General features: G+C 43.7%; 1 protein-coding gene across 1 annotated transcript; it reads left to right on the top strand.

Moving 5' to 3' along the window:
• Positions 1–654: 654 nt before the first annotated feature.
• Positions 655–25,408, top strand: LOC128569858 (uncharacterized). The gene is made up of 5 exons (XM_053568480.1): positions 655–764; positions 13,190–13,366; positions 16,782–16,881; positions 19,075–19,205; positions 22,644–25,408. The coding sequence occupies exons 1-5, from the start codon at positions 726–728 to the stop codon at positions 22,935–22,937; spliced, it is 741 nt and encodes a 246-aa protein (XP_053424455.1). The 5' UTR covers positions 655–725; the 3' UTR covers positions 22,938–25,408.
• The last annotated feature ends 89 nt before the right edge of the window (positions 25,409–25,497 follow it).

Genomic DNA, 25,497 nt, shown 5'->3' with positions numbered 1-25,497 from the left:
CAGCAGTGATGAGAGGTCCTGGGATCTTGGGAGGACGTGACTCTGTCCAATGGCCTTTAGCTGTTCTCCATTTTTTGCTGCCCATCTCTTTGCTGCACCGGCTCCCAAAGTGAATTTTTAGATTTTTAAAGGATGTTGAACACATAACAACTCGAACACATCCTCCAAATTTATCAAGGTGCTGGCAAGCCGTTTTCCCTGTGTGTAATAAAAGGGCAAATGAAACAAAACTTGTTTTGCTTGCTGAAAGAACCGTTATCGGTTAGTTTCCCTGACAGAAGCGGGACCTCATGGGGCAGGGATGGTGTAAATTGGGTGTGTTTCTCTCTTCCCCTCTCCAGACGTATTCGGTGACCAACTCTGCCTCAATCATGGCTGGCCCTCAGTGACCTCAGGTGCGGGCCAGGCAGAGAAGTTCCCTGGACTGTCCCTCAAGGTCTGCACGTCGGTAGTGCAGTCTCTGGGAGAGACTTGGCCCAGAAATAGCAGGGGAGCCCTATAATAACCACTTCCTTGGTGCCCTAAGTGGAGAGTGATCTAGCTCGCTCCAACAAATGGCACAGCTGCGGCAGGGAAGAAAGGTCTCCGGTGACCTGCACCTCCGGGCCGGGCGGGGCGGGGCGGGGCGGGGCGAGGAGGCTACGCCTACGGGTCCCACCCGCCCCGCACGCCCAGAGGGGCGCGGCGCGCGAGAAAAGCAACCTCCAGCGACGCCGCGCGCTGCCATGTCGGTGCTTCGCGGCCTCGGCGTCCTGCGGCCGCTGGTGAGTGAGCGGGAGCGCGAGCCTGGGCTTGCGGAAGTCCGCTCGAGTGCGGAGGGAACCCAAGGCCACGAACGAGCTCGTGGAGGCCAGCTCTGGCGTCCCGTGGCGTCGTGGTTCGCGGTTTCTTAAAGGCTGCTGGCTTTTCTGGTTCTAAAAGTGGCCGCGGCGGTTGGGGAATGCCGAGGCCAGAAGCCAGTGCAGGCGGGTGTGCTCTTCGCCCTCGGGCCGGCACGTGCATTTCCTTGCTGATCAGCCCAGGTGCACGAGGTCGCTTTTCTCTTGGGAGGTTCCCGGGTTTGGAGCCAATGCAGTGCAGGCCACTCTGCCTTCGAGTGCCTCAAGCCTGGCACCTCCCATTCTTCTGAGTATTTCCCTCGGGGAAATTGCGAACTTACCCTTCCTAAAAGTTGGAGCAGACAGCAGCCTGCCGGACTCTTTTCCACAACTTCCTCTTCAGACATTTTTGTTAGAGGTTGGACGGTTGCTTTTCTTTCCTTTTTGAAACAGTCTGAATCTGCTGACCCTGGTCCAGCTAGAGTGCCGCGTCGTCATCACGGCTTACGACCACCTCAAACTCCTGGGTTCAAGCGATCCTTCAGCCTCAGCCTCCCGAGGAGCTGGGACTGCAGGCACCCGCTACAATGCCTGGCTAGTTTTTCTGTTTTTAGTAGAGACAGGGTCTCGCTCCTGCGCAGGCTGGTCTCGTTACATTTCTTTACTGCCTGGTGAGGGTTGGCATTTTTTTGCTTTCAGACAACACTAGTTGAGCGTTTACTTTGAGTGAGGAATGGAGCTGGGAGGGCAGCTGAACCCTTGTCTCTACTTTGAGGGAGTTCACTGTCTCCACACGAAGATATCAAGCGTTAGGCCAGCCCCGTGGCTGACGCCTGAAATCCTAGCGCTGTGGGAGGCCAAAGCGGGTCCGTTGCCTGAGCTCTGGAGTTCGAGACCCACCTGAACAAGAGGGAGACCCCATCTCTCAAAATAGCCGGGTCTCTAGGCTTAGCTACTTGGGGGGCTGAGGCAGGATGATCACTTGAGCCCAAGAGTTTGAAGTTGCTGTGAGCTATGACATCACAGCACTCTACCAAGGGCCTCAAAGTGAGACTGTGTCAAAAAAAAAAAAAAAGGGGCGGCGCCTGTGGCTCAGTGAGTAGGGCGCCGGCCTCATATGCCGAGGGTGGTGGGTTCAAACCCAGCCCTGGCCAAACTGCAACAGAAAAATAGCCGGGTGTTGTGGCGGGCACCTGTAGTCCCAGCTGCTCGGGAGGCTGAGGCAGGAGAATCGCGTAAGCCCAAGAGTTAGAGGTTGCTGTGAGCCGTGTGACGCCACGGCACTCTACCCGAGGGCGGTACAGTGAGACTCTGTCTCTACAAAAAAAAAAAAAAAAAAAGACATCAAGTGATATGGTGGCTGCAACAAGTGAACAGAGTGTCAGTCCCAAGAGTACAGAGGATGCAGTGGTTATCTGTACATGGAAGGAATGCTGCAGTCAGGATAGGTGTCTCAAAGGAGGTGATATTTGAGTAAATCTTAGATTTTACTAGTTTCTAATGATTACAAATGAACTACATGATGACTTATATAAATGTAATAGTAAAAGTACAGGATTTAATCTAAAAACAATTGCTCACAATATAAGCTGTACAGGTAAGAGTCGGCTTGCTGCCGATTTTTATTTATTCATTTTTAGAGATAGGGTCTCATTCTGTCTTCCATGCTGGAGTGCAGTGGCTGGATCATAGCTCACTGTGACCTCAAACTCAAGGGCTCAGGAGATCCTCCTGTCTTATGCTTGCTACAGATGGTTTTTAACCAAAAAGAATCATAATTTCTTAAAAATAAGGCTTATCGTAGAAAGTAAAAGATCAGACTTTTTTTATTAGATCATAACTGTACATTACTGCATTTATGGAGTATAGTGTGCTGATTATATACCATTTGGAATGTTTACATCAAACTGGTTAACATAGCCTTCACCTCACTTATTTAATTGTTGTGTTTAGTTCACTAGCTACTGTTTTAAATGTATTAGTTCCATTTAATAGCGAATATCATGTGGCTTCCCTATGCATATCCCTCAAATCTAAACTACATTGTTAACAACTAGATTCTTACTTGAAATGGCATTCAGGCTTGGTCCTTGTGTATCGTAATATATAACCAATTTTAAATATTCAGATGATTTTCTGGTTTCCAACAGCTTTGCCATTATCTGCTCTTATAAATAGGCCAGGCTGGGCACGGGGGCTAATGCTTAAAATCCTAGCATTCCAAGAGGCTGAAGTCAGGAGTTCAAGATCAGCCTGAGCAAGAGCAAGGCCCCCACTCTACTAAAAATAAAAAATTTAGCTGGGTGTTCTGGTGTGTCCTTGTAGTCCCAGCTACTGGAAGGCTGAGGCTGGAAGGCTGAGGTAGGCTGTTGCCATGGTATTGCAGCCTGGGGCAACAGCATGAGACTGTGTCTCAATCAATCAATCAACCAATCAATAAAAAATGAAATAAAGAAATAACTTCAGGGCCAGGCAGGTGGATTGCCTGAGCTTATGGGTTCGAGACCAGGCTGAGCAAGAGTGAGACCCCTGTCGCAAAAAACAAAATAGCTGGGTGATGTGGTGGGTGTCTGTAGTCCCAGCTACTTGGGAGGCTGAGGCAAGACAATCGCTTGAGCCCAAGAGTTTTAGGTTACTGTGAGCTATGACACCATGGTACTCTACTGAGGGTGACAAAGTGAGACTCCGTCTCAAAAAAAAAAAAAAAATCTTGGCTCTGCACCCATAGCTCACTGGCTACATATACCTAGGCTGGCGGGTTTGAACCCAGCCTAGGCCTGCTAAACAATGACAACTATAACAAAAAAAAAAATAGCTGGGTGCTGTGGTGGGTGCCTGTAGTCCTGGCGACTTGGGAGGCTGAGGCAAGAGAATCGCCTAAGCCCAGGAGTTGGAAGTTGCTGTGAGCTGTGACGCCATAGCACTCTACCCAGAGCAACAAAGTGAGACTCTATCTCAAAAAAATAAAAACCCTACTATTTCAATTCTCTGTTAATCATTCTTTATATATTAAACTTTTCCTCTTTGAATTACTATGTAGTTTGTCTCTTGATTAGACCTTGACTGACAAAGGTATCTTAAGCTTTTTGATCTATGTTTGGACATAGAAAGCAATCAATGAATGCACTCCTTTAACAGCATGATGACACACAATTTTCATAGGCAGTGGTCACAATTTCAGGTTTTTTCTTTGATGCACCTTAGCTGGGACTACGTGCACCCGCCACAACACCCAGCTATTTTTTAGAGACAGGGTCTCACTCTTGATCAGGCTGGTCTCAAACCTCTGAGCAATCCATCCCACTCAGCCTCCCAAGTGCTGGGATTACAGGTGTGATCCACTGCGCCCAGCCAAAAGCTAAGATTGCTGCACCACGAATTTTAAATCATAACTAGGCTCAAGCACATCTTTATTAATCAAAATAGGACCCATTACAATCAACATATTGTTACCAACGAAAAATAAATTTATTTATTCCTGTAGTGTAAAAATCTTTGCTTTGGGTTTCAACAAACTGTTGGAAAGCATTTGGTGCATCCTGCTGGTTGTGGAAGCAATTTTCTTGCAAAAAGTTGTTGAGATGCTTGAAGTGGTAGTCAGCTGATGAGAGTCAAGTGAATATGGCAGATGAGGCAAAACATCATAGCCCAATTCATTTGGGTGTTGTGGAGAGGATTGAGCTTTTTCTGTTGACCAATACCAGCTGTAGGCATTGGAGTTTTTGGTGCATCTCATCAATATGCTGAGCATACTTCTCAAATATAATGGTTTCACCAAGATTCAGAAATCTGTGTAGATCAGACCAGCAGCAGACCACTAAACGGTGACAATGACCTTTCTTTGGTGCAAGTTTGGCTTTGGGAAGTGCTTTGGAGGTTCCTCTCCAGCTGCTGAGCTGGTTGTCATATGAAATTTAGTTTTCATCACACATCAGAATTAAATTGAAAAATAGTTCCTTGTTGCATAGAATAGGAGAAGATAACACTGAAAACGACTGTTGTGATTTTTGGCCAACTCATGAGGCACCCACTTATTGAGCTTTTTCACTTTTACAATTTGCTTCATGATTGACACTGGGAGCTTCAGCAACTCTTTTTGTAGTTGTCAGAGGATCAGCTTCAATGACTGCTCTCAATTCATCATTGTCAACTTCTGATGATTAGCCACCACTCCTCATCTTCAAGGCTTTCATCTCCTTTGCAAAACTTCTTGAACTACCACTGCATTGTATGTTCCTTAGCAGTTCCTGAGGTGTTGTAGGTGTCTGTGCTGCTTTATGACTCATTTTGAACTTGAATAGGAAAATGACTGAACAAACCAATGAATTGTAGAAAGGACTGTACATCGTGGCAAAGGGTTTAATCCATGGCATGCAACATCTGAAATCAATTAATATTATGGGGGTCTGGGTCCAATAACCTTTGCTAGGATCTGCACTGAGAGAAGTTGATGTAAGAAAAACTCAGAATCAGTTATCTCAGGTGAAATAACTGAAGGGAGCCTGTGAGAGATGTACACTAAGCCAGCAGCATCTCAAGTACAGCCAGCAAGTGCAGCACTGGGCCATTCTCCCATAGGTCTCTTTATTCAATCAAAAATCATAAATTATGTTGATAGCATAATGCGTAAACTTAATTTGAGTTATTCAAAGCAAGGTGCCTCAAGTAATCATAAACAATCAGAAGAAGGGGCCTGGCACAGTGGTTCACACCTGTAATCCCAGCACTTGGGAGGCCAAGGCAGGTGGATTGCCTGAGCTCACAGGCTCAAAACCAGCCTGAGTCAGAGTGAGACCTCCTCTGTAAAAAAACAGCTGGGTATTGTGGCGGGCGCCTGTAGTCCCAGCTACATGGGAGGCTGAGGCAAGAGAATTGCTTAAGCCCAGGAGTTTAAGTTTGCTGTGAGCTGTGACACCACGGTACTCTACTGAGGGTGACAAAGTGAGACTCTGTCTCAAATAAATAAATAAACAGAAGAAGGGGCGGCACCTGTGGCTCATTGAGTGGGGCATTGGCTCCATAAACTGAGGGTGGCGGGTTCCAACCTGGCCCCAGCCCAACTGCAACAAAAAATAGCCAGGTGTTGTGGCGGGCACCTGTAGTCCCAGCTACTCGGGAGGCTGAGGCAAGAGAATCACCTAAGCCCAAGAGCTGGAGGTTGTTGTGAGTTGTGACACCACGGTACTCTACCTGGGGCGAAAAAGTGAGACTCTGTCTCTAAAAAGAAAAAAAAAAAGAAAGAAAGACAGTCAAGGACAATTATGCAGGCACACCATGTGATAACAACTTAAACTTTACAAATTGGGACAAACTTGCCTAACTGGCTTCAGTGATTTCTATCTATGTCTAGGCAGGACTCAGGGATAGTAATCTGGTTGCTAGGCATTCTGTTCTCAGCCACCAGGAAACAACAGGGCCATCTGCAGCCCAGAAAGAAGGGAGGGCACCCAGGATTCTGTGCTGTGGTCAACAGGAACCCCAGAATCCTAGCCCTGTGTAGACCACAGAGCTATTGCTAGCCTTGAGAGGTTTGAGGAACTTGGACTCTGGTCAACAGCCCTCCAGAAATGCCTGGTCTAAACTATACTACAAACCTGATTCCCATATAATGTAACAAAATGTTTTAAAAAATTATAAGGTCGCTCATGCTTGTAATCCTAGTGCACCTGGGAGGCCAAGGTGGGTGGATTGAGCTCAGGAGTTTGAAACCAGCTTAAGCAAGAGGAGAACTCCATCTCTAAAAAGAGCCGGGTGTTGTGGCAAATGCCTATAATCCCAGCTACTTGGGAGGCTGAGGCAAGAGGACCACTTGATCCCAAGATTTTGAGGTTGCTGTGAGATGTGACATCATGGCACTCTACCAAGGGTGACAAAGTGAGACTCTGTCTCAAAAAATGAAAATTTGGCTCTGCGCCCATAGCTCAGTGGCTAGGGCACTGGCCACATACACTGGGGATGGTGGTTTCTGACCCAGCTGGGGCCTGCTGAACAACGACAACTGCAACAACAACAACAAAATAGCCAGGCGTTGTGGTAGGCACCTGTAGTCCCAGCTACTTGGGAGGCTGAGGCAAGAGAATCGCTTAAGACCAAGAATTTGAGGTTGCTGTGAGCTGTGATGCTACAGCACTCACCCACCGTGCTTGGCCCATCAGTTGACCATTAAAGCTTAGTGATTGTAAACTAACAGCCTGCAGAGTTTATTTGTCTCGCAGGTTTTTTTTTTTTTCTTACAGATGATTTTAAACCATAAAAGTTGATAGACTAGTACAATGAACTTCTATATACCTAAAATACAGCTCAAATAGTCACCAGTCCTGCCATAGTTACACCAATGGGAAAAACAGTTGAGTCAACATTTAGTAATCAGGAGAAAATCTGATTACTAAATCTAATACAGTTGAAAATCTCAGTTTCCGATGCATTTATCTAGAACTCCTAGTATGGGTTTCCAGGGGTCCCTCAAACTACAGCCTGCGGGCCACATGTGATTGGCAGTGTGATTGTATTTGTTCCCGTTTTTTTTTTTTTTACTTCAAAATAAGATATGTGCAGTGTGCATAGAAATTTGTTCATAGTTTTTTGTTTTTTTTTTAAAAACTGTAGTCTGGCCCTCCAACGTTTTGAGGTACAGTGAACTGGCCCCCTGTTCAAAAAGTTTGAGGACCCCTGAATCAGCTTCAGCTTATTTTTACTTCAGTTTATTGCCAAACTAGCAAACAAGCAGGGAAAAAAGTATACACAGAATCAAGGTCTTCCTTCTCCCTCAGAGATATGCCTCAAGTTCATTGATGACCTTGACAAGTGAAAGAGTACAGTATTGGGGCCTTGGTACCCTGTATAGCTAACTGGAAAGTAGAGTGATCGTGTCTTTTCTCAAAAGATCACTCAGTCACACAAGACACCTCTTTGCTGTACATCTACAAAGTACATTGTTCTCTATTTTCTTTCTTTCTTTCTTTTTTGAGACAGAGTCTCCCTGTGTCGCCCTGGGTAGAGTGCCATGGCATCACAGCTCACAGCAACCTCAAACTGTTGGGCTTAAGTGATTCTCTTGCCTCAGCCTCCCAAGTAGCTGGGACTACAGGCACCCATCACAATGCCTGGCTATTTTTGTTTTGTTTTTTTTTTGTACATGGCCGGCGCCCTACCCACTGAGATATGGGCGCTGTCCTGTCCTCTGTTTCTTGAGATAAGGTCTCATTCTGTCACCTGGGTAGAGTGCTGTGGCATCATTATAGCCCACTGCAATCTCAAATTTCCAGGCTGAAGTGATCCTCCTGCCTGAGCCTCCCAGGTAGCTGGAACTTCAGGTACATGCCAGTACACCTGGCTAATTTTTCTATCTTTAGTAGATAGGAATTTTGCTTTTGCTCAGGCTAGTCTAGAACTCCTGGACCTCAAGCAGTCCTCTCTCTTTGCCTTCGCAAAGTGCTAGGATTATAGGTGTGAGCCACCATGCCTGGCCAAGTATGCCTCATTTTGAATTTCTACGTGTAGCTTCTCTTGAAAACTATGAAGCCATGGCAATACCAAGCTTGTATTCTTCATGGTAGCCAAGTCATGCATGGCTGCCCCCAGTGGTGATACATAATTTAAGGGTTAGAGACAATGCCTACAAAGCTTCTATCAGTAAGCCTAGTAAAGTACTTATTCAACAAACAGAAATAGTTCTTTTTAGGTTTCAATGTTTTTTGTTATTTTTTTTTAAACAGTCTTACTTTGTCACCTTGGTAGAGTGCCGGGGTGTCATGGCTCATGGCAACCTCAAACTCTTGGGCTCAAGTGATCTCTTGCTCAGCCTCTGAGCAGGTGAGCATTGTGGCAGGTGCCTCAGCTGGGACCACAGGCACCTGCCACAATGCTGGCTAAATGTTTTATAGACAGAGTCTCCCTCTTGCTCAGGCTGGTCAGGAACTCCTGAGCTCAAACAATTTACCTGGCTCAGCCTCCTAGAGTTCTAGAATTACAGATATGACCCATCTTGCGAGCCCTCAAAGGTTCACAATTTTTTTTTTTTTGAGACACAGTCTATGTGGTCCTTGGTAGAGTGCCATGGTGTCACAGCTAACAGCAACCTCAAACTGTTGGGCTTAAGCAATTCTCTGGCCTCAGCCTCCCAAGTAGCTGGGACTACAGGCGCCTGCCATAACACCCAGCTATTTTTTTTTCTTTTGGTTGTAGTTGGTCGGGGCTGGATTCGAACCCACCAGCTCCAGTGTATGTGGCTGATGTCCTACCTGCAGAGCTATAGATGCCTAGCCAAAGGTTCATAATTTAAAAGTTTTTATAGGAAGGCTCCGTGCCTGTAGCACAGTGGTTACGATGCCAGCCACATACACTGAGGCTGGCGGCTTCAAACCCAGCCTGGGCCAGCCAAACAACCTGACAATTGCAACCAAAAATAGCCAGCCGTTGTGGCAGGTGCCTATAGTCCCAGCTACTTGGGAGGCTGAGGCAAGAGAATTGCTTAAGCCCAATAGTTTGAGGTTGCTGTGAGCTTTGATGCCATAGCACTCTACCAAGGGCAACAAAATGAGACTCTGACTCAAAGAAGAGAAAAGTTTTTATAGGAAAAGAGGAACAAGACCTCAGATTTGTAGATTGGCTTGGATTTAGGGTTTTTAAAAAGTACTATTGGCCATGATTGGTGGCTCACTTTCTTGGAGAAATAAGAACAAAGGAGGAGCTGGGCACGGTGGCTTACACCTGTAATCCCAGAACTCCGGAAGGCTGAGGTGGGTGGATTGCCTGAGCTCATAGGTTGGAGACCAGCCTTGTCTCTGAAAATAGCCAGGCATTGTGGCAGGTGCCTGTAGTCCCAGCTACTTGGGAGCCTGAGACAAAAGAATTGCTTGAGCCCAAGAGTTTGAGGTTGTTGTGAGCTATGATGCCATAGCACTCTACTGGTGACAAAGTTGAGACTCTTGTCTCAAAACAAACAAAAAAAAAAAACTCTTGAAGGATGTGAATAAACTCTGAAAGACAATGAGTTAGGCTTTAAGACAAGTTGAGTCCCAGATGTTTAAAACAAAACAAAGGCAGTTGTGCTGAGTTTTTCTTTCTTTCTTTCTTTTTTTTTTAAATAGAGACAGACTCTCACTTTATTGCCCTCGGTAGAGTGCTGTGGCGCCACAGCGCTGTGAGTTTTCTTTAAACAGGCAATTATGTGCTGTGAGTTTACTTCTCTTGCTTTCTGTTTGTTAGTTTATTTTCTTCTGTGAGATAGGTTATTGGTAGGTCCACCTTTCACTAAGCATTTATATGAATGTTTGCTTTTTATTTTTTCCAGTAAGTTTATATGAGAGGAGTATTTCACTCCTTTAGTACATTGTTGTCTTTGGGTTACAGAGGCTCCCTAGTTGATAAGACACGTTTACCTCATTGGTTGTCATTTAGATTCTTCTTGTCAGTGTGTGCATCCTGTTGCAGATTTTGTGAAATCAAATGGTCATCCCACAAAGAAATGGAAATTGAAACTGAGTGATCATTCTGGTAACTTGGGATCTATGCAGCAGGCCCGCAGAGAAGTCTGCCAAGAACAAATCTTAGCTATTCTCACTCCTGTCATGTTTTATCTGTGTGCCTCTCCTGCTACCATTAACCTTGTTCTTCACCCTCTAGCCTGAGTCTTTTCTCTAATAGCAGCTGCTTTCTCATTATTTCTTACTCCATGATGACTCCAGTGGCCTCGATCTCCAGTGATTGCCAACTGCCTCACATCTGATTTCCCTATTCAAATCCCCACAATATGACTCTGTATGGGCAGAGCTTTTGGGCCTGGCAGCCTTAAAGAGCAGTGGCTTATCTATGGCCTAGTTACTCAGATAGTTGCCTCACCCTGGCTAGGGGGCAGGGGAAAGTGAGGTAACAAAATTTCAGGCTGTGGTGGCTCTTGCCTGCAATCCCAGAGCTCTGGGAGGTGAAGGCGGGTAGATTGCTTGAGCTCAGAAGTTTGAGACCAGCCTGAGCAAGAGTGATACTTCTTCTTTACTAAAAATAGAAAAAATAAGCTGGGTGTTGTTGCTGGCATGTGTAGTCCCAGCACTTGGGAGACTGAGAGAAGAGAATCTTGAAGCCAGAAGTTTGAGGTTACTATAAACTATGATGTCATGGCGTTCTACCCAGGGTAACCGAGTGAGACTTTGTCTCAAAAATAAAACAAGGCTGGGTGAGGTGATCCTAGCACTCTGGGAGGTTGAGGTGGGTGGATAGCCTGAGCTCACAGGTTCAAGACCAGCCTGAGACAGAGTGAGACCTTGTCTCTGAAATAGCCAGGCATTGTGGTGGGTGCCTATAGTCCCAACTGCTTGGGAGGCTGAGGTAGGAGAATCGCTTGAGCCCAAGAGTTTGAGGTTGCTGTGAGCTGTGATGCCACCGTACTCTACTCAGGGCAGCAAAGTGAGACTCTGTCTCAAAAAAACAAAACAAATCAAAAATAAAACAAAATTTCACAGCCTAGGCCTTTTCCTTCAGTATGATATATGTGCTGGCATAGACAAAAGAGTCAGGTGTGAAAGGCAGGTAGGCTACCACGTACACAGGACCCATTGAGGCACTCTATTAAGGGTGACAAAGTGAGACTGTGTCTCAACAAAGAAAAAGAAAAAGAGAAGAAAATTCCCTAAGGCTGAAAGTCCTGGGAACCAGGAGCTTTGATGTCTGAGAGTAGAAGTTGGATGTCCCAGCTTAATAAGACACAGTGAATATACCCTTTCTCTGCCTTTTTGTTCTTTTGGGGTCTTCAGCCAATAGGATGATGCCTGCCCACACTAGTGAGAGCAGATCTTCTTTACTCACATACTAATCTCTTCTAGAAATACCCTCACACACTCAAGAGTAATGTTTTACCAGCTATCTGGGCCTCCCTTAGCCCAGTCAAATTGAACACAAAGTGGCCATCACAATGTGTATGAGGGAAGCTGTCCAGACCTTTTCTGTGCGTCTAGCATTTAAACATGTAAACAAAGGTGAATTGATAAGAAGTATACCCAATATACTTTAATCACACCTTATTTTGTTATTTTTTGGGGTTTTTTTCCACACCCTTATTTTAATGTTTAAATTTTACTTATTTAGTATATATCTATAAGGCATTTCCTAAGGACAAGGCTCTGCTGTAAGAACTTTGTACATATGTATTAACTTATTAGGTCCTCATAACAACTCTGTAAGTTTGGTATTATCTATATTTTACTTGTGAAGAAACCAAAGGACAGAGAGGTAGCCTGCCTCAAGTCACACAGCATGTAAGCAGCAGAGTCAGGATTTGAACCCAGGTAATCTGGCTTCAGACAGCCCTACATTACATTATTTTTCATAGCCTCGGATTACCTGAACAGATTGGGTTCTTTTTTGTTTTGTTTTGTTTGAGATAGAGTCTCACTTTGTCACCCTTGGTAGAGTGCCATGGTATCATAGCTCACAGCACCTCAAACTCTTGGGCTCAAGCGATTCTCTTGCCCCAGCCTCCCAAGTAGCTGGGACTATAGGCGCCTGCCACAACGCCCAGCTATTTTTAGAGATGGGGTCTCACTCTTGCTCAGGCTAGCCTTGAACCTGTGATCTCAAGCAATCCACCCTCCTCAGCCTCCCAGAGTGCTAAAATAACAGACATGAGCCACTGTGTCTGGCCCAGATTGGGTTTGTTAGAAAAGCAGTCTTTATTTTCTTGCACTTCTCTTATAACTTTGTATAGTAAAAGGCATAAAGGGGCTTTCCATGCAGATGTTTCTCATTTTTCACTTAGGATATTGTTTATCCCCCTTTTTTTGGTTAGATTTTTAAAGATACAGCACTACATAGTGAGATAAACATACACTCTGGAGTCAGACAGGTTTGGATTTGAATTTAATCTCAAACATCTCTGTATGACCTAAACTTTATGATTTTTAGTTTTATATCTGAAATGCAGAGCTTCTGGGGGTATTAGAGAGTGTATGTAAAAAACCTGATACACATTTAGTGCTTAATATATATTATAATAGTTATTGTCATTGTCATACGAAGCCGATAACATTCTGGCAATCATTGGTAGACTTAAAAGGACTTCAGAAAAGCTTCATGGCCAGGAGGTTTTATTGCCATTTGATGGTATCTGAGCTGGCCCGTAAGCCAAATATTTCAAATATAAATTACATGGGCCACCATATCCCTTTCCCGTGTTGGATATTACTAAATGATTACAGCATTGTTTCTTGTTAAGTCCAGAATTCTTTCAATGATTGCTCAACTTAGGGACTTCTAATCAATGGTAATTGACCTAATAGATGGAATTGTTTGTCATCTTTCCTTTTTGCCCAGAAATACAGACTGGCTATCTAAGCCATTCTTTTGGTAGGCCATCAAAACTTGTCTTTGTTTCCTTTCAGTCTCTTCATCTTGTGACAAATAGATTTTGGAAAAAGTTGCCTATGGTGACCCTGAACTTGCGCCCATATGAGACTCAGCAGGAAGAGAAGTCCAAAGCCATCAGCCGTTATCCCATTCCCTACAAGAAGGACCTGCCTTTTGACATTGTAGAGCTCATGGAGGAGATAGAAAAGAAGGTGAGACATTTGCCTGATATAGGGAGTCACAGCCAGCACAGACCTTTGTCAGTCTGAGTGGAATCCCTGGTATTGGTTGCCCCAGTCTATCGAAGTTCCCTAAGATGGATGAACCCTTCCTTTGGGATACAGTTACATCCTAATCCCACACTTTCCCCCTCTTATCTTAGGCAGAGCCTCTTGGGTTCTGGGACTCTTGTCACTCAGTCCTCTGCCCACTTATTACTGAGGTATTTCTGTAGTAGGGTGTGGAGATATAGTAATTGAGAATATGTGCTAGCTGCTTAAACAAGTGTGAGAGGTTCCTTGTTATTTCTGCAAAATTATTTTTAGAAAGTACATGTTGGAAAATTAAATAAGAACATTCAAAAATAATAAAAATCTGATTCTATCATGCAAAATTAACATTTTGATGTATTTTCTTATTTCCTTTTTTCTTTGTATAAATATATATATAAATTTTTAAAAAGTGAGATCATGTTATCATAAACATGTTTCTAAGTCAAACTTTTTTTTTTTGGAGACAGTCTCACTTTGTCACCTTGGTAGAGTGCCATAGCTCACAGCAACCTCAAACTCTTGGGCTCAAAGATCCTCTTGCCTCACCCTCCTGAGTAGCTGAGGCTACAGGCCAGGCGTCCTCAAACTTTTTAAACAGGGGGCCAATTCACTGTCCCTCAGACCATTGGAGGGCCGGACTATAGTTTAAAAATAAAAACTATGAACAAATTCCTATGCACACTGCACAGATCTTATTTTGAAGTAAAAAACAAAACGGGAACAAATACAATTCACACCGCTGCATGTGGCCTGTGGCCATAGTTTGAGGACCCCTGCTACAGGCGGTCATCACAATGCCTGGCTATTTTTTTAGAGACAGTGTCTTGCTCTGGCTTGGGCTGGTCTCGAACCTGTGAGCTCAAGCAATCCACCCTCCTCAGCTTCCAATTGGCTAGGATTATAGGCGTGAGCCATTGTACCCAGCTAGTCAAAACATTTTTTGTGGCTGCATGATATAACATTGTATAATAAAGATGCTATAATTTATTTAAACCATCTCCAAATCTTAGAAATTTAGGACTTGTAAAAAAATCTTTGCATATAGAAATATGTGTGTGTATTATTTATATGTATGTTTGCACATCTTTTTGTACATCCCTGAATTATTTCCTGATGGTAGTTTTTAAAGCTGGTGATATGTGCTGCCAAATTATAAGATCTTTCCTTAAATACAGACATTTGCTCTATTTTTTTTTTTTCAGACTTGGTAGAATTTTGTGATTTTTTCCCAAACTATTGGATGGAAGCCTTTTATTTATTTATTTATTTTAGAGACAGAGTCTCACTTTGTCACCCTGGGTAGAGTGCCATGGGGTAACAGTTCACAGCAACCTCCAACTCCTGGGCTTAGGTGATTCTCTTGCTTCAGCCTCCCAACAATGCCTGGCTATGTTTTTGTTGCAGTTTGGCCAGGGCCAGATTTGAACCTGCTACCCTTGGTATAGGGGCCAGCACAGGCACTGCCCTGGAAGCCTTTTATATAAAAAAGATAAAAGCTCAGCTGCTCTGGTGGGAAAGATTTGGAGCCCACAGCCTCTCCCTTGGTACCACCTTCACCTGTCCATACCTCTCCACTTGCCCACTCCCTCCTGAAACCCTGCCCTTAGCCAATATAAATGGTTTTACACTCTGTCTTCTGTACTGGTAATGAACCTTTAGCATCTATTAGCAGGTGCTGCCAGCTACTTGTTGTACAGCAAACTCAATTCAGCTGGTGTTAAGAACACCAGGAAGGACAATTCAATGTCTCACATTACAACAGGCACAGAAGTAGGAGGATATCTGGATAAATTCAGTGGCTTGGTGATATTATCAAGGACCAGATTCTTTTCATTTTTGGGTCTTTCTTTCTCAGTGTGATGACTCTGTGCTCAGACTTATCACTCATGTCATTAGAAGGCTATAGTGCAGGAAACACATCCTCGCAGAACTCCTAGAAAGGGTGAGGACACATCCTTTCTTAATATTCCCTTTGGAGAGAAAAAGGCTTTCAGCTGATTTCCCCTCACATCTCTACCCAGAATAGTGTCACATGTCCATTCCTCAGCCAATCACTGATAAGTGGACTAGAATAACCATTATTGGTTTAGACCAGTGGTTCTCAATCTTTCTAATGCCGCGGCCCTTTAATACTAATACAGTTCCTGTGGGTCGCCACCCACAGGTTGAGAACCGCTGGTGTAGACGAATCAGGATTCAGCCACTAGAGCTGGGGAAGGGCTTAATCATCTCTGAAACCCCTAGCAACTTTACATCTGAACAATGTCCAGGTTCTGTTGTCAGGGGGAAGGGAAGAAAATGGCTGCTGAGTTGCAGGCACCAATTGTCTGCTATGGCATCCCATTAGAAAACACACTGAAGGGCTGCGCCTGTGGCTCAGTCGGTAGGGCGCCGGCCCCATATGCCGAGGGTGGCAGGTTCGGGCCCGGCCCCGGCCAAACTGCAACCAAAAAAAAAAAAAGAAAACACACTGAAAACTCATCATCAAAATCCCATACATTTGGTATGGCCTTGAGCAAGTCACTCAATTCCTCTGGCCTCGGTTTCTATATCTATAAAATAAGGATCACAGTAACTGTCTTATCTACCTTACAGGGTTGTAGAGAAGGATAAATGAGAATGGATGTATGAAAGAACTTTATAAAGTACTTCACTAATATCAAGGCTTGTTACTGATTTAATTCTTAGAAATAGTGAACACCAACAGCCCTTCTGTGAAAAGGTAGGAAAGAAGTAGAACCTAAATTCTTTTTTTAATTTTTTTTTTTTTGAGACAGAGTTTCACCATGTCACCCTCAGTAGAGTGCTGTGATGTCACAGCTCACAGCAACCTCCAACTCTTAGGCTTAAGCGATTCTTTTGCCTCAGCCTCCCAAATAGTTGGGACTACAGGCATCCACCACAAAGCCCAGCTATGTTTTTGCACTTGTCTTTGCTGTTTAGCTGGCCTGGGCCAGTTTCGAACCAACCAGCCTGGGTGTATGTGGCTGGCACCGTAACCACTGTGCTGCGGGCGCTGAGCCAGAACCTAAATCCTAAGAAGTGTCATTTGGTTAAGTTGTAATGTTTACTCTAAATTTCATGAGATGACGTAACTAATAAACGCCATATACATCTTTAGAAGTAACACTTAACATACCCTAAAAGGTGAGGTATGTGTGGGAAGGCTATGATCTTCCTAAGATAGCACCTGATACTCAGCAGACAATATGGAGAGCATTCAGTTATTGTTTGGGTATGTTTTCTGAAATATTTTTTAACAACGTAGTGACTGAAGGATTAAAGAAAATTTCTTTTTAAATTTTATTCTCTGAGTTTTCATTTTGAGTGACCATGTCTTTTTCCTTCCCTGCAGACAGGATTTTTACCAAATGTATTTAAAGTATTATCTTACAGACCTTTGGAATTTAGAGCCTTCTTTGCTTATTACAATGCTATCTGCAACAAAGAAACAGGTAAATGGAAGAAAAATGCTCAGTCATTCTTAGATGAGATCCAGGTGCCTGCTTACTAGCCCTCCTTCCCATATAGTCCCAGATTACTGCTCTGGTACGGAGAAGCTCCCCTTCTTTGACATCCTCAGAATTCCAAGTCTGAGGTCTAAATGTAACTTATGGTTATAGGTATAGAATTGAAATAAAGGAGGTAATAACTCTGACTCATCTACTTTACTTTGGACTTAAAAAGCCCTCCATGGTTCCCTACAGCCCTTGAATAAAGTTAACCTGGCATTCATGGATTTATTATGTAGGGTTCAGGTTTAGGCTGCTATTACCCAGAGCCAAAGATACATTGGTTTAAATGAGATTTTTTTTCTCTCTCTCTCACCTAATAGTGCTAGTATGAGCTGCTTAGGGCTGATATAGTGTTGTTTACCGTCTGGGACTGGTCTTGCTTACAAACTCACACTGGCTGTCATCAGAATGAAAGAAGGGAAGCTGTCATATCCAGCTATAAGGGAAGCTGTAGCTATGTGCCCAGCTAAAATTAAGGGATTCTGTTACTTAAGGAAGGTCAGAATAGGTACCAAGAAGCAAACAGCAGCCTGTCATACTGGCGGTGCATGGGCTGACACCACTATGCCTTCCCAGCCTCATCTTCCTCAACCATGAAGATACTATGTTTGAATTAAAGTGGGCTCCCCCACAGCATTCGGATCTCATGAGATCTCTGCTCTTTAACTATGCTCACACTGGCTGTGTTCCTGGGACATCTTTGCTCCTCCCCATGCATTTGAGAATCTGAGCTTTCCTTCAAAGTCCATCTCACCTACCTTCACTTACAAGGCATTCTTCCTTCTCTGATCTCTTTCAACCCCCTTCATCTGTCCTTTTCCAATGGCATACAGAATGTTGTCTGCCTTATGTCCTTCCACAGCGTCTCTAGAGGACACCAATCCTATGTTCAAATCTGAGTTCTGCTATAAATAACTTCAGCAAAGTACTTAAATGCCTCAGTACCTTATTTTCCTTACTAGTAAAATGATAATATTTGCTTGGCAGAACTGATGTGAAGATTAAATGAGATTATGTATGTAATGTTCCCAGAATTATTAAGCCTGGTACTTTTCTGCCTCTCCCTACTCTTAAGTAATAGATCTCTGAGGTTAGCTTCCCTTTTTCTTCCTTCTCTTTTATTTATTTATTTATTTTTTTTTTTTTTTGCAGCTTTTGGCCTGGGTTTGAACCCACCACCTATGGCATATGGGGCTGGCGCCGTACTCCTTTGAGCCACAGGCACCGCCCTAGATTTACTTATTTTTTAGAAATAAGAGTCTCACTGTTACCCAGGGTGGAGTACAGTGGTGTGACACAGCTCATGGTGGCACTGAACTGTTGTGCTCAAGTGAATCTTTCTCCCTCAGCCTCCTGAGTATCTGGCACTATGGGCCCATGCCACCATGCCTTGCTATTTTTTTTTTTTTTTTTTCAGTTTTGGCAGGGGCTGGGCTTGAACTTGCCACCCTCAATATATAGGGCTGGCGCCCTGCCTCACTATTTTAAAAATTTTTTTGTAGAGACAGGGTCTTGCTCTATTACCCAGGCTGGCCTCAACTGATCCTCCCACATAGGCCTCCCAAAATGCTAGGATTATAGTTGTAAGCCACCCTGGCCAGTCTCTTCCTCCTTTTTAAAAGTGTCAGCACAGTACCTGATAGGCCTCAGAAAATATGTCTTGAATTTAGTAATTCATTGAACACATTTTCTAAGCAGCTACTGTTATGCCAGGTATTTCTTTTTTTTTTTTTTTTGTGGTTTTTGGCCAGGGCTGGGTTTGAACCCGCCACCTCCGGCATATGGGACCGGCGCCCTACTCCTTGAGCCACAGGGGCCGCCCTATGCCAGGTATTTCTGTGGGGATATAGTATTTAGTGAACGAGTCAGAAGAATGAACTTTCAAACATACTCTAGAGAGAAAAAAATAGACAATGAGTGACTAAAGATAAATGAACAAGTTGACTATAGAAAGTTTAAGTATCACAAAGGAAACGAAACAGTAGCAAGGGACTGGGAATGGATATGTAAGTGAATGGGTAGGTGAGTAAGTGGGTGGGTAACTTGTTGCTAAAACTTGGCTGAGCCTGTCTAGGTTCTTCTAAGCTGCTGCTCAGGGATTATAGACAGTTATTCTCTCCTGTTCCTTCCCAGGCCAACTCAGCAGAGCTGATAAGGAACTCATCATTGTGGTAACCAGCCTGGCTGACAGGTGCCCATACAATGTGGTTGTCCATAGTGCCCGCTATAGGGTCTATTCAAAGGACCCAGTGCTCTCGGACCAGGTTAGTGCCAACCTTCCCTGTTCCAATTTCAGGATTTTTGTATACCTAAGGAAAGGGCAAAGCCCATGTCACTGTATAGTACAGGGAACACAGACCTCCAGCTCTTCCTGCTGACTGCTTGAGGTCCCTTCCAGTCATAGCCCATATACTTCTGCATATACATGATGTTTGGGAGTAGGGGTTAGTTGAGTCCTAACTTTGTGTACTATGTTGCGTGACAGGAGACACGAACGAACAGCAGCTTTGCCGTGGGTGTAAACTCGGTCCTGTAATTAAGTCAAGAAACAGACTACACGAGATGAGATGGCGTGTAGCAAAAATCTTTATTCAGGGTTTTGATTTTATACTTTTCTAGTCACGTGCACACTTGATCTATTATCTATTAGTTTCATCATTATTCTACCTATCTGAAATTAACTTGAAAGGAAATATTTTGTTATCATATCAATACAATCACCTTTGTAGTAAACCTCTTCTTCTAAACATTGACTAATTTCTGAGCAGGTATCTAAAGAAAGATCACAAAGGAGAAAGTAGCCACAGGGGAACAGAGTTAATGGAAGAATATCTTCAAGCATTCACTCAGTTTACTCAGTATGAAGTAATGACTGTGTCTTCTCCTCAGGGCAGAGCACCTATAGACCTCTGACGATATGTTGTTAACATAAGTCAACCCTCTGGCTTGTATCTCAGAGGAAGGGCGGCATGCCCTTTGATCTCAGGCTTTATGGGTGTACAGCTTCAGAGAAATGGCTTAAGGAATTTACAACTCCAAGGAAGCCAACTCTGCGTGTAACCCAGGGGGATCCAAGTCCCTTAAGCCTCTGGAAGAAAAGCAAGTCATTTTAAACTCACACTGAATTCACTTTGTGTGCTCGATGTAGGATATGTTTATTTCTTAATATTATCCTACATACTAGATACTTGGCATATGTTCTCCCAAATGTACACAACTGCCCCTCTAAGGTAAGCCTTATATAGCCATTTTGAAACTGGGAGTTCAGAGATTGAACTTAATATGTGGCATACAACTAGAGTGTGGCAGAGTCTGTTTTCAGAGCTTGTAATTTTTTTTTTCCACTCATCATTTTTATTTTTTATTTCTTGGTCTGGGGTAGATAAATAGCTTCACAATGTAAAAAAGAATTATTAAAACGTGGAATTTTTTGGTCAAGATGAAGAGCAAGCAAATATAGGATATTAAATATTATAATAAGTCCAAAAGAAAATTTAACAGAAATCAAGTTTTTATAGTTTAACAGTGAAAAAGGTTTCAAATCTGGTAATTTCCTTTTTTAGATCCAATATTTAAGTAAAGGAACTTGGATTTTATAGCTGAAGGAAGTTTTTTGGTTTTTATTAATAAAGTGACTATAATACAGTTTAGCCATCTCTGGGAAATAAATTACAAATGGAGTTAAAAAAGAAGAAAAACATGAAAGGAAATGACTGGGAATGGTTGTATTTGAAGTATTTGCTATAATAAAGTTTTCCCACTAATTCTGCAAATCAGATTGTCCTCTAACTAGATTTCTTTTGTTTTTATCAGGTTTGGGGATGTTATTGGAGGACAGTGTGTTTTTTTTCTGAGTCTCACTATGTCACCCTCAATAGAGTGAAGTGACATCACAGCTCACAGCAACCTCCACTGGCCTGGGTCAGTTTCAAACCAGAGCTTGTAATTTTTAAAAGTATAGTTATTGTTGTTTAGCAGGCCCACCTGGGTTGAACCCTCCAGCCCTGGTGTATGTGGCTGGCACCATAACCACTGAGTTATGGGCACGGAGCCATGACAGCTTAAAGTTTTTAAGCTACATTATACTGTCTGCATTTCCCAGGGGTAATTTGGTCCATCCACAAATTATTGCTAATGGGCCTAAGCCATTTTATTAGGTTTTCTTTTATTTCTTGCTACTGGCCCCAGGCTTTGGCCTATCTGCTTCTCATTCTGGAAATACCTCCATCTGCTTTTTCTCACTTAAGACTAGTTGTGAAATGGGGTCTCAATCCCTTAGTCAGCAACTTACCCTCCCTTTGCTTCATTCAACGTCAAGCCCTTTGGGTGTCACAGCTCATACTAGTGATTTCAAGAGAAATGAACTGAGGGTAAAGACATAGCAAATGTGGATTTTTCATCAAGCTTACAGAGTCCTGATATACAGTGAAATCCTGATCCTTGGGGCCAGGGGAAAGTAACATCTGTTCTCTGTGTTTACTCCTAAGTTTGAGGTTCTTCAGTCTTCCTACTCGCTAATCTTCCCTCCTCACCAGACCTGAGTGAGACCTTACAAACTGTCCCCTCAGGGTCTCTGCTGTGAGCTTCAAGATAATTTTCCCTGCTGAGAGCTTCCTGCCTAGTCCCTGGACCTTTGCTCATCCAGGATGTCTCCTAGGCAACGCCTCCCTTGTGGTCAGAGGATGTGCTGTTACACGTTGGTTTGCTGAACTATTCTTCTATTTTTAAGTTTTTAGTGGTTTCCAGTATTTTGCTTCCTCAGGAAAGGTAGTAATTACTAATGTAGACTTTGGAATCCAGTACACTTGGATTTGTATCCTAGCTCTGCCGTACTCTAGCTCTGTGACTTGGGAAAGTCACTTTACCTTTCTGAGCTTCAGTTTCTTTGCCCATAATATGAATATGACAATAAAAATACTACTGCTTAGGGGCAGCGCCTGTGGCTCAGTGAGTAGGGCGCCGGCCCCATATGCCGAGGGTGGCGGGTTCAAACCCAGCTCCGGCCAAACTGCAACAAAAAAATAGCCGGGCGTTGTGGCGGGCGCCTGTAGTCCCAGCTGCTCGGGAGGCCGAGGCAAGAGAATCGCGTAAGCCCAAGAGTTAGAGGTTGCTGTGAGCCAGGTGACGCCACGGCACTCTATCAAGGGCGGTACAGTGAGACTCTGTCTCTACAAAAAAAAAAAAAAAAAAAATACTACTGCTTAGGCTTTTTAGAAGAATTAAATGAGATATTTAATACAAAGCATTGAACACATTCTTAGCACATAGTATAAGTAATTGCTAATTTTAGCTATTAATTTTGCAATACTGTGTCTGCGATTAATTGGGGGCAAAGGGATCATTCTTTGAGCTCTAATTTTCTTATGAAAAGGTTGAGTTGTTGGGTCCTTATGTACTAAGAGTCTCTTGAGTCTTGGTTCTGAGATTTTTACCATGGGTGTTTGGAAGAGAAAAAGGTTTTTGTAGCCAGAATGACCAAAGGAAAGACTCTGTGACAGAGGGGGTGGTGAGCCGGACTTCCAGTTTCCATTCCACTGGACTTAACGAAGTTACTTCTCTTTCTAGAAAGTTTATTTTGGCCTGACTCTGCCCCTTCATAGTAACCTCGGTTTTTTTCATTAATGCCAATTTCATTATTCCTGTGTTTTTATTGGCTGGATTATGATAGAGATTCTGCTTCTGACTTTTTTTTTTTCTTACAGGTTTGTGTGAATTGGAGAAAATCTGACCTTCCTGCTCGGGAAAAGGCAATGCTGGAATTTGCACTTGCTGTTTCTAGAGCTGATGACATAACAGATGACCATTTCAAAAAGCTTGAGGTACATGGCTTCAATCAAGAAGATGCCTGGGATATAGCTACCATTTCAGCTTTTTATGCTATGTGCAACCGCCTCGCTCAGTTTGTCAATCTCATTCCCAACAAAGAATTCTATATGATGGGCAGAACCAGTGATGTTAAAGATGTCAAGAGTGAACTCACTGCTCCCAAAATATAAAAGCCTGACAGAAAAGGCCAGTGCTTTATCATTTCAGTCGTGTTGTATTACAGAACATCAGTTGGGATATAATTTTTTAAAAAACAATTGGTCAGTGGATAGAAAAGAAAGTAAATAAATTTGATCCCTGTATGCTTGATGAGATAGATCCTAAGTGTTATGAGTATCTAGTGACATGTGATACTTGGGCCTGGGGGATACATTCCAGGAATCCTTTGGCAATTTACTTTTTTCATGATCTAAAAGCACTTTCAGGGGCAAAGAAGTCCGGGGGATGCTTTAAGTATTTTTTATGAACTGGTACATGCATACCTAACTGAATTTTAGCAATTGAAGTTGAAATTTTTTTAGCTTTCAAGAATAGTGGGCTCGGCGCCAGTACCTCCGTGGGTAGGGCACCGGCCACATACACTGAGGCTGGGGGTTCAAACCTGGCCTGGGCTAGCTAAAACAACAATGATAACTGCAACAACAACAACAAAAAAAAATAGCTGGGTGTTGTGGCAGGTGCCTATAGTCCCAGGTACTTGGGAGGCTGAGGCAAGAGAATCACTTAAACCCAAGAGTTTGAGGTTGCTGTAAGCAGGGACCCCATGGCACTCTACCCAGGGCGACAGCTTGAGACTCTGTTTAAAAAAAAAAAAATATTTCCAAGTAGGTCACAACAAATAAAAAATATAAGTAACATTGGTATATATAGGTTTGGCACCCATAGGGAAGTGGGTACAGCACCAGCCACATACACCGAGGCCGGTGGGTTTGAACCCAGCCCGGGCCAGCTAAACAATGACAACTGCAATGAAAAATAGCTGGGCTTTGCGGTGGGCGACTGTAGTCCCAGCTACTTGGGAGTATGAGGCAAGAGAATCACTTAAGCCCAAGAGTTGGAGGTTGCTGTGAGCTGTGATCTCACAGCACTCTACTGAGGGCGACATAGTAAGACTCTGTCTCAAAAAAAAAAAAAAATTGGTAAATATAACATGGTCAAGATTTTGCAGACTGTAAAATTTTAGCAAAATTTTTGGGGCTGGGTCCTGTGGCTCACACCTGTAATCCTAGCATTCTGGGAGGCTGAGGTGGATGGATGGCTTGAGTTCGAGACCAGCCTGAACAAAAGGGAGACCCCCCATCTCTACTAAAAATGAAAAACTGAGGCAAACTGAGGCAAGAGGATCACTTGAGCCCAAGAGTTTGAGGTTGCTGTGAGCTATGATGCCATAGCTCTCGACCAAGGGTGATGCGAATTAATAAAACAAACATTTTAACCATTGGCTGTAACTTTGGAGTGGGAAGTGTGTTGGGAGGAGGAGAAGAAGCAGAGGCTCTGTAAGTATCTTTTGGGCAACCAGAAGTTGTGGGTCCTTAAGGAAAGTTACTTGTTAATTGTTAAACAGACCTCTACTCCTTTTGCTCTGTAGGAACAACTTGGGGATATCTCTGGAAGAATGACTATGTTGATCTTTTAACTCAGGATGCCGGCTTCTTGCCTTTTTCTCAGTCAGCTCATGGACAGGAAGAGCTGAATAACTACTAGCCTTCCTGTTGGGAGGACTTGCTGAATGTTCAGCTCTGAAATTTATTCCCTTCTCCATTGCTCTTTCAGATCTTTCCTCACAGATCTTCCTCCAGAGATATTCCAGATTTATCCTCACAGTCACTAGATGTGAGCTTTCTACAAAACAGCTCTTCTATTTATTTATTTGTCTTTTGAGACAGTCTCACTTTGTTGCCCTGAGTAGAGTGCCATGGTATCATGACTCGCAGCAACCTCAAACTCTTAGGCTCAAAGCCAGCTGTTCTCAACCTGTAGGTTGCAACCCCTTTGGACTGTATTAAAGATTCCCAGCATTAGGAAGGTTGAGAACCACTGCTCAAAGCGATTCTCTCACCTCAACCTCCCTGGTAGCTGGGACCTCAGGCGCCCGCCACAACACCTGGCTATTTTGCTTGCTCAGGCTGGTCTCCAACTCCTGAGTTCAGGCAATCCAGCAGCCTCAGCCTCCCAGAGTGCTAGGATTACAGGTGTGAGCCACTGAGGCAGGCCTTTACAACACAGCTCTTGATCAAGGCCAAGGAGTTGTCAGTTCTTAGTTCTACATCTCCTTGTACCTCAGGCTGTCCTTTATTAGGGACTTGGCTCTCCTCCCCCAAGAAACCCAGTACCTGTTAATCCTTTTCTGCGAAAGAGTACTCATCCTTAAAAGTGAACGATTACTAATCCTTAAAGGCCTTACCTCTGGGCTCAGTGCCTGTGCTCAGTGGTTAGGGTGCTGGCCACTTACACTGGAGCAGGCAGGGGTCTAACCCGGCCCTGGCCTTCTAAACAAGACAACTACAACCTAAAAATAGCTGGACGTTGTGGCGGGCGCCTGTGGTCCCAGCTACTTGGGAGGCTGAGGCAAGAGAATTGCTTAAGCCCAGGAGCTAGAGGTTGTTGTGAGCAGTGACGCCACAGCACTCTACCAAGGGTGACATAGTGAGACTCTCTCAAAAAAAAAAAAAAAAAGCCTTACCTCTGTCATGCCTTCATGCCCTGCCTGGCAGATACAAGGAGTTTACT

The sequence above is a fragment of the Nycticebus coucang genome, chromosome 2 (genome assembly GCF_027406575.1).
Source record: "Nycticebus coucang isolate mNycCou1 chromosome 2, mNycCou1.pri, whole genome shotgun sequence".
NCBI classification, from domain to species: Eukaryota; Metazoa; Chordata; class Mammalia; order Primates; family Lorisidae; genus Nycticebus; species Nycticebus coucang.
This window is presented reverse-complemented; position numbering and strand designations above follow the sequence as displayed.